Raw genomic sequence first — 15224 nt, forward strand, 5'->3', positions numbered from 1 at the left:
CGATTTCAACTGTGCCTTTTCTTTTTTCCCGTGACATTTCACACGAGTCCTTTGCTGGACATGCTCATGATTTGGGAGATTTCCGTGTTGTATATAGACATTCTCTGGCCGTTGGGGTTGCCTTGGGCTGTGGCGCATTGATTGGGCGATCTGCCTCATGTAGCATATTGACGAGACTTAATTCCATGATACCTTTATCATCTAAGAGTTTTTTTTTATCGACTATGTTGACCAGGTTAGCTAGTCACGGCATGTGACTACAGTATGTCACAAGATATAAATCCAAACCCACGCTAGGGTAGTAATAACGAGTACTCGACTACTGGGACTCCAAAATCTCATAGTGTTGAAAATAATGCCAGGATTTGACGGGACTTGGTCGACTCCCTGCATGACATTGTTCAGTGAGACACCATCTGAGCCATCGCAAACACGCCTGGGCTAGGCTCAAATAGATAAACAATCCACAAACGTGACCATTCACCTGTTCAGATACTTACACACAAGAATAGTCGGCCGCATATGCAGCCTTGTTACATCTTTTTGGTAGTCTTTTTAGATATGTTCTCAGATATCGTGTTGTAGCTGTAGTATAGGCGGTAAAAAGGGCTTAAAATGTGCAAAGCGACCTTTCTATGTATAGTATTTGGTGTATGTAGCATATATCCTGAATTAAAATATCATATAAGGAGATAAAATGCCAAAAAAAAGGCACCTAACCCTTGAGATCCAATGTATCTCCACGATCTATAAAAAACGACCGGGGGCGACTAATCTCGGTGGGTACCTCGTCGCGCATTTAGATGCATTTTTTGCTCTCTTATATTTGCAATTATTTTCGTAGACTCTTCAACTTGCCAGCTTTTTTATAAGTTAATATATGTCCATTCATGTATTTACAAGGTTGCGTTTCATCACACTAATATACGCGCGCGGACTGATAAGATCTTATCGGCGGGTTTCTCCGAGGCACCAACTTCAGTGGAGGAACAACTTCGTCATTTCGAGTTTCTAGCGATACGACTGAGCTTACGACTGACTCGAGCAAACAAGTCGCGCGAACCGAAATACCCACGGCGAGCATACTCGAGGTCAAGGACACTCCCCTTGACCAACACAAGAGCAGGCCACAAACCTGATCACACGATTCCCACGACGAGGCAAACGAGAAGGCGCCGACTGGATTGCGACCAGGAAAACGACGTGATTTTCCCCAGGGTATAGACGTTGACGACCGAGACCAAACAGCGCAACTAGTATTGCCCGCGGTTCTCTTCAATATCTCTCACTTTCAATGACGCCGGATATTTCGCGACTCTCGCGTCTGGAAGACGCACCTTTCGTTAGCCAGACCATTTGCGTAATCACTCAGCTGCGACGTTAATCTTTGATAAGCGACATCAGCGCTCAAACGTCTTGAACTTGATTGATCCGCCCTCACAAACAAAGCCCACGACAAGTCGGGCAGATAAGCAATCCCAAATCGCAATCGCCCCTCTCTCATCCCAAACCACCTGACACCGCTGCGAATACTTCTCAATTTCAGCTTGCACATAAAGCTTGACAGTCCGAAGGAACTGGGTTTTGTACTTCATCCACAGCAAGTGAAACCAATAGCCTGCCCTGTTCTCTCTTCCATCAACTGACTTCTATCAGTTTGCTTTCACAGCACCGCCCAACATTGGATCCGACCAAACCTTACCTCGGATTTCTCGACCTCGATTGAGACATCATGGCGTCTCATGCTGCGCTGCTCCTAAATCCCAAGGGCTCCAAAAGACAAGCTCAAAGCAATGGTAATCCTCCCTTTTCTTCTTCCCCAGCGAGTGATTTGCCTCCCATGGATGCTGTCGATATGCCCTGCGAGTTTGCCTCGGGCAACTCTGAGCCTATGATTTATTCTCCTGCGCTTCCTTCTCCTAATTCCCCCGATTCTTCTTCGCATGCTTCTTCGCTCCCTTGTGTGGACGCAATGGATACCTCGGCCGCGCCTACAGACCTTCTTGACGCACCTGAGGCTCCTGTCCACCTTGACACCCAGATGGATACTCAGGACATGTGTACGGGCATGATGCATCCGGCTGAATCTTGTGCCTCTTCTGCCCCTCAGATGGATACTTCGGTTATGCATGCGAAGTCTCTTGGCCCGAGTGACTCCCCCTTCCCTTGTGCCCCCAATTCGCTTGATCCATCTTCAAGTCTTTCTTCTCACGATTCGTCTTCTCTTGTTACTTCTTCCCCGGCAGACCCCATGCTTCTCGACCCCACGGATTCCCAAGGCTTACTTTTGGAAGGTCTAGGAAAAAAACAGGGAAGTGGTTCATCCTCTGCCTCTACCATGGCTCCGGCAGGCACTGCAGCCGCTACACGCTTTCATGAACCCACTATTCGCACCTCTCCGAGTGTGCCGTCGGGGATCTCGACCCCGGCTGTGAAGTCTGAACCCAGTCTGGCAGTGCAGTTTAGCACCACCCATGATGAAGATAACGAAAGCGACACGAAAAGAAGTCGCCACGAGATGAGTGATGACGAGGACATCATTCACCGGCCCAATTTGATCGAAAATGTCTATGGCGTTGAAAAGCGGAAGAACCAACCAACGAAAAAAATCAAAACTGAGCATGACGTGGAAGAGAAACCGAACATGGCGACAGCACCAATCTCGATCTCTGGAGATAGCGGGCTTGGGAAGTGGATGAAAGAGGAGGATGTGAAATCAACCCCAATCTCCACTACACCCAGCGTTGTGGATTTGACAGCAGGTATGAGATGGTTCACTTATCCCGTTTCCCCTGATTTTTGTTTTGGATTAATCTAATATTTTTTAGACCTTGTGGACACACCTAAGGACGATGACGAAGTCCTATGCACCGGTTCAACAGATCTCAGCACCCAGCGTGTCTGCTTCGGCAAAGTCGAAAACGCACTGGTTGCCGCCCATACGGTCCCAAGACCAGGTCCTTCCGTGTTCACTGACTGGTCGCACGCTTGGCCGTCAATCAAATTAGACCTGCAACGCCAGCCGGTTCAGGGAAATTTTCAGATTGACGTTGCGGACCCTCACGGCAAGGTTTTTGGTACAATTGACCCTAAAACGGCACAAGGACTGGTTCCACTCATGGACTCCAAAACACACATCATCGAAGTGACAGGCTTATTGGATATCCGGAGAGCCTCGCCCCATGAAGAAATTTGGGCTCCTACCTCAGGGATATGGCGTGCAACCCTCAATATCTACGGCCAAAGAAAGCACGCAGAGGCTGTCGGGAACTTCCTATCCCACCGCAATATCTGGCTAGGAACTCCGAATTCCGTGGACAAAGGAACTACTGTGTTCAATCCACACGCAGAGAGCCGACGCCAGCTTGCCGCCGCAACTGCTGCTGCCAACAACTCTGGGCGGTCTCGCCCGGGGCCAACCGTCCGATATGAAGCGCGAACTGCCGAAGAAGCCAATGATGCAGTCATGAAGATGTTTGACCAGCTCGCTAACGCGAACGTTCCGACGATGGAGCCGTCTCATCACATCACCACACCAATGCTGCATCACCAGAAGCAAGCGCTTTGGTTCATGACAGAGAAAGAAAAGCCGCGCAAATACGGCCGAAAAGAAGAAGACAACAATTCCTTGTGGCGAATGGAACGTGCACCTAATGGGAAGACTCAATACCGCGAGATCATCACTGGAATGATCTCAGAGCAAAAGCCAGAGGAGGCCCTAGGCGGCTTGTTGGCCGACATGATGGGCCTGGGCAAGACTCTGAGTATTCTTTCATTAATCACGTCATCCCTTGCGTTAGCTGAAGACTGGACTGAGATGGCTCCTGATCCTGTCCTTGTTCACCGAGTTCCAGGAATTCGCAACACGAGGACAACACTATTAGTTGTTCCGCTGAGTGCAGTGAGCAACTGGACGACACAGATCACAGACCATCTTAAGCCACGCTCCATCAGCTACTACATCTTTCACGGTCAATCGCGCATCACTGATTCCAGCCTGCTTTCCGAGTACGATATCATTATCACGACATACAGCACCATTCTCAGCGAGATCTCGGGGCGTGGCGCCAAAAAAGGAAAACTTAGCCCTTTGGCAAAAATGAACATGTTCCGGATTGTTCTTGACGAAGCTCATATCATCAGAGAACAAAATGCGGCACAGACTAAGGCGATCCTCGGGCTGAACTGCGAGCGTCGGTGGTCTGTTACCGGAACCCCAATCCAAAACCGCATGGAAGATCTCCTCTCTGTGACCAAGTTTTTACGGATCGCTCCATATGACCAACGAAGCCAATTTTCCCAACACGTATCTAGCCCGGTCAAAAATGGTGATCCCAATGTGCTTGCCAGGTTGCGAGTTTTGGTGGATTCATTCACCTTGCGCAGAGTCAAGGACAAAATCGATCTGCCACCCCGGACAGACAATATCATCGAACTACAATTCACCGAGGAAGAACAGCAATTGCATGACTTCTTCCGCGCAGAATCAAATGTCATGATGAGTGTCATTGCTGGTGAGGACAAACGCACGATGGGTGGCCGGATGTATCACCATGTTTTGAAAGCCATGATGATTCTTCGCCAAGTCAGCGCACACGGGAAAGAGCTTCTTGATGTTTCAGACCGGGCGAGAGCCAGGGGCTTTTCTGTTAACGACGCAATTGACTTGGAGGAGGGCGAACCGGACGCAACCCCGGCAGCCATGGACAAGAAGGCATATGAAATGTTCGCCCTAATCCAGCAAGCCTCAACCCCCCGGTGCTGTAATTGTAATCGAGAACTCGATGAACCTCTGAATTCAATGGGGGCTGTCGCCCGTGACTCTCCGATGGCTATTGTCCTACCATGTTTCGATATTTTCTGCCCCGATTGCTTCTCTGGCTGGAAACAAGCATTCGATTCGAGTCACGACGCCCAGATTCCTTGTCCCAGGTGCGAAGGCTGGATTCACATGAGATACTCGACCATCACGCCTGCTGGCTTTGAAGAATACGTGGCCCAACAGGAAAGTGATCGGCAAACCCGGAAGCTAGGCAAGAATTTGGGTGAATACGAAGGACCACACACCAAAACGATTGCACTAGTCAACTACCTCAAGGAAAGTGTTGAAGATAGCAAGAAGCTCGAAGGCGAGTCGCCTATCAAGAGTGTTGTGTTCTCTGGATGGACCTCACACCTGGATCTCATTGAGATCGCTTTGCAGAACAATGGGCTTGACGGGTATACCCGACTTGACGGTACCATGGGCATTCCAGCACGCACCAAGGCACTCGAGGAATTTGCTAAGAATGACAATATCAAAGTTCTTCTGGCAACCATTGGTGCCGGTGGTGTGGCTCTGAATCTAACCTCTGCGTCGCGTGTTTTTATCATGGAGCCCCAGTACAACCCAGCTGCCGTTGCTCAAGCGTTTGACCGTGTTCATCGTCTTGGCCAGACTCGCCCTGTGCAAACCTTCCAATTCGTCATGAAGGGCAGCATTGAGGAGAAGATAATGGAACTCGCCAAGAAAAAGCAAGAGATGGCCGACACGAGCCTGAATCGTGTGAAGCAAGACAAGCGAGAGACCCAGGAAGATCGCATGCGTGAATACCGCAATCTTTTCAAATAGATTCTCTTATCTTTTGTTTTCTCGTTCTAGCTGTGCATGCTTTTTTTTTTCTCGCATGCTTCAGTTCCCCGTTTACCCCTGCGTTTTTCCTTTCTATCCCCGATTGATTTTTTTTTGATTTTTTGATTTTTTTTTAAATCTCTGCCCCAGTCCCGGTGGCTCGCTGATTTCGTTTTTCATGATACCCGGAAAAGGAGAAGGCGTTTGTATCTATTCTTACATCTTTGATTCTCCTTATGATCATATCCCGGGCGTTTTGTTTTTCATTTTTCATTCTTATCCCACAGGTTCCAAGCACGTCTATACACGTTTTGCTTGCTTTAGCCATAGAAATGCATTTATTTTATGTGCCATTCATTATCTTTAAACATATTTAAACGTGCACTAGATTCTACACACTTGTGTTTTTACTTTCAAAAAGAGGGCATAGGAGTCGTTTATCCTCTTTGTATGACGAGATGTCATCTAACAGAAGAGTGTCCGGGAAGACAGCTTAAAATATGCCAATCAATGTACTTTTCTGCTTATAACCAGGGTTAAAAGCTATACCACGGTATTCTTCATTGATTGAATGTTTTTTCTCTGGTGACCTTTAAGGCGTACATGAACAGCCTTGGGAAGGCCGGATACGTGGATCATATTCTTGTAGGAGACCTAACCCTAACTGGTGTACAATATCTGTCCTAGGGTAATTCCTTTTACGTTCTATACTATGGGCGAGAGAATAATTTGTTCAGTCATGGTCTCCCGTAGTGGTTTAGTTCAAAATACTTATTGTAAATCCATAGACACAACAACCTTCTATGAACTTCCACTAACAAATGCCCTGCATGCATCAAAGAACCTCTAGTTTTATATATCACAGTCCTTCATTATTTTTAACCAACATCTCCCCCAACCCTACTTCTTTTATATAGGTAGATATGAATTACCATTATATACTTTTTGGTTGACATATGACTAAAATCCTGCCTCACTCTTAGTGGTTTTACTATTTATTTTTTTAAGACTTCGGTCAAAAGAAGGAGCCCAAGAATGGGCCTGATGACCTTTTCCCTACTATTTACGTTGTCTATCCTGGAATGTCATAAATGATGACTTTCTAGCCAAGCTCACCTGTTGCAAGGCCCTGTGAGACTTGGTGGTTTTTTAGACACTGAACTTGCGACTGGAGGTTCCGGGAAAGCCTCGATTACTGGCGTAGGAATGTTTATACCAGTCGACAGGCTTTCACAGAGTCAAAGAGAGTCGTGAGGTAGGGGGAATCCATCAAACCCTCCACCAAACTGACTACTGCTGACGTCGGTTACATTACTCTACTCAGCAATATTGTCAAGTGTTCTCATCCGTTTCTCGACCTCAGATCCGCTTATTACTTCACAAATCTTGTGAGATCCTATTGTTCGAAGAACATCCAACGTGAGACTAACATATCAATCTCATTAGACCCCTACGTCCCCTTACCAACGAACTCGATTCGGACAAGAAGTGCCCCATGTCACTTGTTCTAGCAGCCAGAGAACTGCTTCTCAAACCTCTTCCACCTTTCCGAGTAGGCTCTAGCCATACAACTAGTAGGGCTATACACCAGGTCGATTTTGTCGGCAGCTTGATGCTATAGCCTGACTTCAAAGGGAGGCCATTGCGGTCTTACCCAATAGTTGGGTCGATGCACTGAATTGTGCGGAGAAAGAGAAATGGCTGGAAGCAGCCCATGAAGAACTCCATGCTCACATTGAAAGTGGAAGCTAGCGAGTTGTTTTTCGTAAAACTGCTGATATCGGAAGCCCCTACAACACACGTTTTTTCTTTTTTATTAAGACGATTGCCAGCACAATGCCTGTCATGAAGTCTAGGCAGTTGCTGCTAAGCCCATGAAGCTTCTTGGGAGATTTCAACAGCGCTTAATTGATATCTACGTCATTTTGACATCAAACAGCATACCTCAATGCATCAGTTCAATACTCCCACATACGCAGCGAATTCAACCTCGACCTCGTCATCCCACAAGGACAACAAGACTAAGGATGACAAGAAAGGGTCCAATGACAAGTCCAGAGGCCAGTCTAGGAATAAAGATTCCAACGACTCGTCCTCTAATTCCAATGCTAAGGACAAAAAGCAGCAGAAGAAGCAGCCCTTCGAGCGTGAGAACGTCATCTTCTGCAAATACCATAATGCTCTGGGTAATCATTACTCCAGAAACTGCTCATTGAAGCATGGTAACAACAATAACTACTCTTCAAATGCTGTCATATAGTAGCCTCCCCAGCAGGTGACAGTCCCCCAACCAGGCCAAATCATAGGCCAGGTCGACAGCCAGGGACGCATCATTCCAGTACAGAATCATCAGCAATAGGGGGGGCAAGTGTATGAAGATCTCATTTGTTCTAGTTACGATGTCCATCAACTCAAAGCGAGGTACGACCAAAAAGTCAATATCGTTAGCCACACCCTGTACAAACCGGCCTCTGGCCAAAGACATCATTATTCTAGGTACCAGGATAAGATGGTATTGGCATTTTAAAAAAGAAAGACCCCATCGCAGGATTGGAAGAAGTTAGAATGGTACCATCGTGTGGTATTCGTGAGATTCATTCATGCCTGTGCAATCGATAAAAGACCCTCTCCATCACATAACGCCGAGAATATAACAAAGAAAATGGAAACCCGCTCTAGCCCTATCTGCTTCATATAACTCCAAAGTTGCAGGTAAATCGTACCGTCGCAAGAACACGCAGAATCACTTTTGAGGGTACCCATCCCCGTGGATACCCACAGTGACAGCGCCGAGAACATCCTCCAGCCGAGTCCTCAACTTTTTCAACTCCCGCACTTTCGCAGCGCGCTCCTTCTCAACGCCTCGAAGCTCGGTCTCCAGCTCCCGGATTCTGGTCTCCTGCTCAGCCTCGGAGGCGCCAATTCCAGGAAGCACGGAGATAAGGTACTCGATCTGCTGTTCCTTGATAATGAGATCGCGCGCAAGCTCCCGCTGCCGGCTCGCAAATGTGCTGGGTGAGTCTGGCGCGGGAGGAAGGTTGGGATCTTCACCTTCTACTGCTGCCCCTGGCGCAGCTCCGGGTTGTTGAGGAGGCGCATGTGGGGGTGATGCATTTCCTGCAACGGCGGCTGCACCCCCCACTTTATTTGCGATGGCTGCTGGGACCGGTGGTGATGACGAGTTCTTGGTAATCTTGGCTAGGGCTGGTGCTGCGTCGGGGACATTCGGTGGTGGTGTTGTGGGGGCATTGTCGTGGTATGTTGTGAGATAACCGAGTGTTGCGTAGAATTGTGTTGCGAGCTATTTTCCGTATGGTGAGCAAGGGTTTGAATGTAGGTTCTGTGGAGTGAATTTTACCTGATCCAGGCAAGTCTGGAGCTGCGTGAGGATGTCAGCCATCGTAATGACTCGAAGAGAAAATGATAGAAGTTTGAGGGTGACTTGAGAAAGAGAAGTTGAATGTCTGGTCGAACGAAAGAAGCGGAGCAAATGCGGAGAGAAGCTCCAATGCGGTGAGACGACCTTTTCTTCCTCACATCACCCAATGCGCCTGTTGCGACTACGACATGGCCTTGCTGCCGGATACCCTCTCTTGAAACTCAGAACATACAACTGTCGCTGCTTTTCTAGCTCCCAGGTTCATCATGAGCTGACACCGTTTACCCGCCGGCTCTTCAAACTCCCCTCGGCCCCATCTCCACCTTCGCAACACCACAATGACCTGACGACCTTTCTCTCCTACGCGGAGCATATCTCTCTTCCAGAAACGAGTACGGTACATGTCGGCACTCGCTACGAATACACCGTGCTTCAAACCTTACGTCGTTATGCGCTAAGCCTCGACCGTATCGGCGGTCGCGACGACGCCGGCATCGATCTCGTTGGCACTTGGCATCTCCCGGAGCGGGAGCGAGAGCGCGCACTGCGTGTGCTGGTACAATGCAAATCACTGAAGACCAAGCTGGGCCCTAATATCGTCCGCGAACTGGAGGGAACCTTCCGCCAGGCACCTGTCGGGTGGCGCACGGGCGAGACGGTTGGGGTACTGGTGAGCCCGCGCGAGGCAACCAAAGGCGTTCGTGATACGTTAGCTCGGAGCTCATACCCGTTGTTCTGGATGATGATCGAGCGGGACGGAACCTTGAAGCAGGCACTCTGGAATGCCCGTGCAGAGGAACTAGGGGTTGGCCCTCTGGGCGTGGAAACACGATATGGAACCACAGCAGACGCCGAGTCTGGCTCGGTTACAAAGGAAATGCTATTGACCTGGGATGGATGCGATATCCCCGATATGGACCAGGTGGAGCAAAATCTTACCGAGTACGCCGAGCAATGGGTCGCGTCCTGGGGCATGGACTTGTCAGAAATCCAGAAGGGGGAGCTTCTGGATACTGCAGAAAGAGTCCTACCACATGATGTTTCCTCCCAATTGCTCGATAATACCATATCGGACGCAGACCGGAAGAAGGTCATGCGGGCTTTACAAGAGCGGCTACAACAGCAGCTGACATCTGAGTGAACGTTCTACTACCTGAAAACGATGCTATATCCAGGCAGCCATATGGCTGCAATGTATGGGAAAAAAATTTGCATGGCTTATGACAGAAAATAACCAAAGGGTATAGAAACACCAACAGCGATAAAAAGACACGGCTTCCAGCCTCCAAATATAAAACGCCAGAGAACAGACACCCACAAAACCGCCCCTCGGCATGATCATCCTTGCATCGTTGACCAAAAATAGTTTGCGTAGAAGAAACGGGAGAATTTCGGGTCGATATTGACGACATGAACATCGCCTTTGCGGTTATTGCGAATGACCGCTCGGTTGAAATTGCCCGCCTCGTCGGGCTCGATATCAATACCGAGAGAACGGAAGATCTTGAGCCGTAGACTAGATGTATATTAGCAAGAGTATGAATCCAAGACCCGGACACAGCCACGCACATTGTCGCATCATCAGCCTCACGCTCGCGCCTCGTTGTTTCGTCGCCCTCGAGACCCTGGGACTCTAGGTCGACGAGTCTTTCCTTAAGCATCTCCAGCTCACTCTCCAGGCGCTCGCTTTCAATTTCTAGTTCCGATGCAGCCTTGGCGATGCGGAACTTCTTAGTATCCAATTCCACAATCTCCGCCGCGTGTTTGCCCGAGTCGTGCACGGCCACGGCCTCTTCGTGTTGTGTAGATAAGGAATTCAGGTGGCGTGAAAGTTTTCTCATGGCCGACTCGGCCTCGCGAATGCGCAGGTCGCGCGATTGCTGGAGAGTTGAGAGCGAGTCATTGATGCGGGTGACGGCTTGTTTATCAGGGTGGATGTTGAAGTTGCCGATTGTGTGGTGGATGAGCTGAAAGCGTCAGTAAATTCATTGGATTTTAATAATGAGAGCAAAAAGAATAGCACATACAGTTCCGGGGTCCTCGTCGAGTAACATGGTGTCGGTGGTTAACAAATGACGAGGTGGAAAGTCGGTTGTTTGGGTTTGTTGCGGCAGCAACAGCCACAGCACCGCCACATATGTTGCTCCTCCGCAAAGTGACGTTGTGTCCGTGATTTCTCCGTCCTCGCTTTTACCTTCTCGCCCAACGCAACCACGACTCTTACTTTTGACAAACAGTTATTGAATTATTAGAACTCTTGTTCTGATTAATATTGCTACCTCTAAAACCCACCAACTCCCTATCTCGCCATGTCCAACCTTCCATGTAGGTAGTCTGTTCCGACTGATGCCTGATTCTTGAAGACTGACTTGCTTTTCCTCTCTAGATGCCGCCGATGCGGAAAGGTTTGTTTTCCGCGAAAAAAATCTGCCAAAGAAAATATCGGAACCGTAAGAACTGACTTGACTACCGCCAACACAGTCCCTTGAAACCCGCCGAGCTACAGGTCCTCAGAGCGCAATACGAGAAAGAAGGCGACTATGTCGGAATCCAGACAAAGTTCAACTACGCATGGGTATGGTTTATTCATATTTGATCTGATGTTTCTGTGCTAACCGGTACTCCCCGCCTATGCGGGGGTGGTCTTTACTATAGGGTCTGATCAAATCCAACATCCGTTCCGAGCAGCAAGAAGGTGTTCGCCTGCTTTCAGAGATCTTCCGCGGAGCTCCGGAGCGGCGACGCGAATGCCTTTATTATCTGGCCCTCGGCAACTTCAAACTAGGCAATTATGGCGAAGCCCGCCGATACAACGATTTGCTTCTGGAGAAGGAACCCGCAAACCTCCAGGCTGCCAGCCTTGGGGGGCTCATCGATGATAAGGTCGCCAAGGAGGGCCTCGTGGGAGTCGCGATTGTAGGTGGATTGGCTCTCGTCGCGGGTGTGGTTGGTAGTCTCGTGATCAAGGGAGCCAGAAGACGGTAAACGCCCGTTGAGGATTTGCGTGGCCTGAAAAGGCCGTGACAACCAAAAAGGGTGTCTGTCCGGAGTATAACCACCTATGTATATTTTTCTGTGTGGGATCTGATTCATTGGCCGTTTGGCGATTTCTTTTCTATTGTCGGAGCATCGAGGGCGTTATCTTTGTCTCTACTCTCTCTCTCTAACCCACCACCAGGGTGGTGGTATGCTACATAACTGTCAGTCGTACATGACCCAAATTTATTCCATGCGTGTATACACGTAGGTTTCAGTAGCAAACCGATTTCGTCACATTCATAGATTACTATCCAGTATATACTTCAGCATCGAAGCTCACCACGCTGCAATATCGACAGTGTCAATTATTGATTCTCTCCAACCTGAACAATCTTCCCAGTCTCAACTTCATACACATAGCCTGTGATTGGAACATCCAAGACTAGAGGGCTATCCTTCAATATCTGAATATCATCCCGAACACTCTGCTCGAGATCCCTGAAGGACAAAAACGCAATGTGATCGGCGTTCTGGTGTAGATCCGTACGGATCTTGTCTCTGATTACATCTTCGGTGAAAGTTAGCATCCCACAGTTTGTCTGAAGATAGTCAGTATTCATTCATAAGTTGGCAAGACGTAAGCTAAGGTCGAGGCTTAGTCTCAATTGTTTGCAGGGGTTGTGTACATGATGCACGATAACAATCTCGCGGGTGCCCAGCAGCTGCTGCGAAATGATGACGCTGCGCAGTGCATCTGAGACCCTGCCGCCGGCATTGCGGATTACATGGGCATCACCTTCTTCAAGACCGAGGGCGCGGGCGGGATCTATAGATCACAAAGTAGGTGTGAGTATCATTCTTTTGTATTAGAAGTATGGTAGAGCATACGGACCAAGGCGCGCGTCCATGCAGGCCACCACGGCTACCTTTCTAAAATCGAAGAAATAGAGTCAGATTTGTCGTTCTGTAGGATACTTGTGTAGTAAAAGTTAGGGCTTGAACGAGCGCTATCAACACACCGCTGTGGGGGTAATTGTAGGTCGCCCTTGGTGAAGGATGCGACATAATTGGCATTGGCTGCTTCGAATTCCTTTGCGACAGACATGATAATTTAATACGTTTCGAATATATTAATTTAGAGAACCTTCGGGGCTGATTCTTGGTATATAAAGAACATGCACACCCCCGCTTCTGATGTGATATAGCGGAAGAATGGCAACACAGTTTGTCAATATTCTTCGCCCAAAATCAAGTTTTTGAGTGAGCAATAATCTTTAGTCCCTGTTTCCCCTCCCCCCTAAATTGAATTTCCGGGTGGGCTGGGGGGAGGGGGTATATGGATTGGCTGGAGTACGTTATAAAGGGGTTGTTTCTGTTGCTGTTACAGTTCATTCATATATCGAGACATTTGGCCTGTATGAAGTTAAGGAATAGTCCTAAAATAGACTCTACAGGCCTTTCTGGGGAGCTCTGGAAGTGAAGGCAATACCGCCGGTCTAGCTATGACCTACTAATTACTTCTAGCCCTGATAGGTTATGAATGTAGCGATTATTTGCAGTTATTGCTACCCATTCAGCGCTAAATATAGACAGCTAGATCAAGCCTTGAACTCCTTCTTCGCGACCTGTTCACAAATGCCACGCAAGACAACGCCAACATCTTCGAAATCACTTGTCTCCAAGTAAGTCTGGCCACTCAGGCGAGTCCACAGCCAAGAGCCATGGCGGAAAACCGGCAGGAAAGTGTTATGCACGTCCATCAATTGCGTCTGAATCCAAGAAAATGCCTGACGGGCTTCTTCCTCGGACAACACAACCAAGGGGGTATGGTCGAAAGATTCAGCTTCCTTTCCGGCAGTAGCAACAGCAATAGGAAGCCGGACCGTAGTCATAGCACACTGGCGCATACGGCTCTCTTGGCCAGGCTTCAGGTCAGGTTCTTGCATGACCTCAGTACCGAGAGTGGCAGCAACAGCATCGGCGCCTTCATTTGCAATACGTTGGATGTAGGCAATAATAGCATCTTCGCCTCCGCAGACTTCGGCGCGGAATTTCAGCGCTGCCGGGACGCAGATGTACGCGGAGTCGTCACTGGTGGCGACGAACTCGAAGAGTTGCTCGAAGGCAGTCTTTGTCACGGGGGCATTGGCGTCTTGCAATACTGAGGCGATAGTCTCGGGGGAGTCCGGAGCTGGGATAAATCCCCAAGATGTTGGCATGGTAGTGCGCAATAGATGCTGGTTACGTCGGGGGGTGTAGAGGACTGCACAGCTGCGGGGTGTGTAGAGCCATCTTTATGAAGCCGAGTCAATATTCGTGAGGTTGCTTAGGTTATTGGAAAGGGGAGGATGATGGGGATAGTTCATACTTGTGACAATTTGACACGAAGAAGTCAGGCTGAAGCTTCTCCATATCAAGATGGATGTTTCCAACGCCATGCGCAGCATCGAGAACACTCAAAATACCCTCTTCACGGCAAATTGCAGTAATCCGTTCAAAGGGAAACCGAACACCAGGGTTACTGACGATAGCGTCAAAGACACTAGCCCGGACCTTGAGTCCCTCTTCACGAGTTTGGCGAATAACCTCGCGGAAACGGCGTTCTAGCTCGTCTTCGGCAATGGGAAACTGGAAAGACACCTTTCGGGCTTGTAGAGAACTATGCTCCTGTAGCGAGACAACACCCTTCTCAACAGCACCGTAGACGGCCTCAAAGTAAATGAGTGCCTCACCTGGCTGGAAAGCCAAGTTATACAGTACCGTGGCCACGCCTGTAGTCGCATTTTTAACAAACACGCACTCATCCCGCTGAGCGTTGAGGAGCTTTGCAACAGCCTCACGAGCTTTGTCAAGATGCTCTGAGTGGTATTGGCGGATATATGGATCTGGCCGCACATCGGCGAGATCCATGAAGGCACGCTGTGCGTCCTTAACAGGAATCGGATGAGCACCAAACGATCCATGGTTCAGGTTCTTATAGGCGGGATCGAACATCCAGTGCTTCAGCATCGGCTTGCCGAAGGGAGTTGATTGAGTTGTCGCGGTCATGATGGGGAATTCAAGAAAGTTCGGAAATAGTGGGATAAGTTCGGAACACCACAACTTCAGCGGCTGGAAGAGAATTTAAAGACAACCCCGAAACGCAATGAGTCAAACTTGTTCTATGATAACTTTATCGTTGCTTCAAACACGAGGTCTGATTTAAAAAATACAGGTGAGTCACGCCGAGCCAATGACAACCCCTCTTGCGATGCT

The 15224-nt window shown here is 48.7% G+C and overlaps 8 protein-coding genes across 8 annotated transcripts; 4 read left to right on the forward strand and 4 right to left on the reverse strand.

Annotated features, from left to right (window-relative positions):
• Positions 1 to 1732: 1732 nt before the first annotated feature.
• N7537_001850 (DEAD/DEAH box helicase) lies at positions 1733 to 5611 on the forward strand (the record flags this gene model as incomplete). The annotated part of the gene is made up of 2 exons (XM_056892908.1): positions 1733 to 2762; positions 2829 to 5611. The coding sequence occupies 2 exons, from the start codon at positions 1733 to 1735 to the stop codon at positions 5609 to 5611; spliced, it is 3813 nt and encodes a 1270-aa protein (XP_056757903.1).
• A 1948-nt stretch (positions 5612 to 7559) lies between these two features.
• On the forward strand, positions 7560 to 7871 carry N7537_001851 (uncharacterized protein; the record flags this gene model as incomplete). Its single annotated transcript, XM_056892909.1, has 1 exon — positions 7560 to 7871. The coding sequence occupies one exon, from the start codon at positions 7560 to 7562 to the stop codon at positions 7869 to 7871; it is 312 nt and encodes a 103-aa protein (XP_056757904.1).
• Positions 7872 to 8354: 483 nt separating this feature from the next.
• Positions 8355 to 9011, reverse strand: N7537_001852 (med21 domain-containing protein; the record flags this gene model as incomplete). Its single annotated transcript, XM_056892910.1, has 2 exons — positions 8355 to 8912; positions 8970 to 9011. 2 exons carry the CDS (start codon positions 9009 to 9011, stop codon positions 8355 to 8357), a joined length of 600 nt encoding a protein of 199 aa, XP_056757905.1.
• Positions 9012 to 9156: 145 nt separating this feature from the next.
• On the forward strand, positions 9157 to 10131 carry N7537_001853 (uncharacterized protein; the record flags this gene model as incomplete). Its single annotated transcript, XM_056892911.1, has 1 exon — positions 9157 to 10131. One exon carries the CDS (start codon positions 9157 to 9159, stop codon positions 10129 to 10131), a length of 975 nt encoding a protein of 324 aa, XP_056757906.1.
• A 197-nt stretch (positions 10132 to 10328) lies between these two features.
• Positions 10329 to 11044, reverse strand: N7537_001854 (kinetochore Spc24 family protein; the record flags this gene model as incomplete). The annotated part of the gene is made up of 3 exons (XM_056892912.1): positions 10329 to 10506; positions 10560 to 10957; positions 11018 to 11044. The coding sequence occupies 3 exons, from the start codon at positions 11042 to 11044 to the stop codon at positions 10329 to 10331; spliced, it is 603 nt and encodes a 200-aa protein (XP_056757907.1).
• Positions 11045 to 11247: 203 nt separating this feature from the next.
• N7537_001855 (mitochondrial fission 1 protein) lies at positions 11248 to 11975 on the forward strand (the record flags this gene model as incomplete). The annotated part of the gene is made up of 4 exons (XM_056892913.1): positions 11248 to 11315; positions 11377 to 11395; positions 11472 to 11565; positions 11646 to 11975. The coding sequence occupies exons 1-4, from the start codon at positions 11300 to 11302 to the stop codon at positions 11973 to 11975; spliced, it is 459 nt and encodes a 152-aa protein (XP_056757908.1). The 5' UTR covers positions 11248 to 11299.
• A 359-nt stretch (positions 11976 to 12334) lies between these two features.
• On the reverse strand, positions 12335 to 13074 carry N7537_001856 (beta-class carbonic anhydrase; the record flags this gene model as incomplete). Its single annotated transcript, XM_056892914.1, has 4 exons — positions 12335 to 12568; positions 12656 to 12795; positions 12862 to 12899; positions 12989 to 13074. 4 exons carry the CDS (start codon positions 13072 to 13074, stop codon positions 12335 to 12337), a joined length of 498 nt encoding a protein of 165 aa, XP_056757909.1.
• A 493-nt stretch (positions 13075 to 13567) lies between these two features.
• On the reverse strand, positions 13568 to 15017 carry N7537_001857 (putative aminotransferase family protein (LolT); the record flags this gene model as incomplete). The annotated part of the gene is made up of 2 exons (XM_056892915.1): positions 13568 to 14261; positions 14338 to 15017. 2 exons carry the CDS (start codon positions 15015 to 15017, stop codon positions 13568 to 13570), a joined length of 1374 nt encoding a protein of 457 aa, XP_056757910.1.
• Positions 15018 to 15224: the final 207 nt, after the last annotated feature.

Source organism: Penicillium hordei (genome assembly GCF_028827395.1).
Source record: "Penicillium hordei strain IBT 12815 chromosome Unknown utg000001l_segment0_segment0, whole genome shotgun sequence".
Lineage (NCBI taxonomy): Eukaryota > Fungi > Ascomycota > Eurotiomycetes > Eurotiales > Aspergillaceae > Penicillium > Penicillium hordei.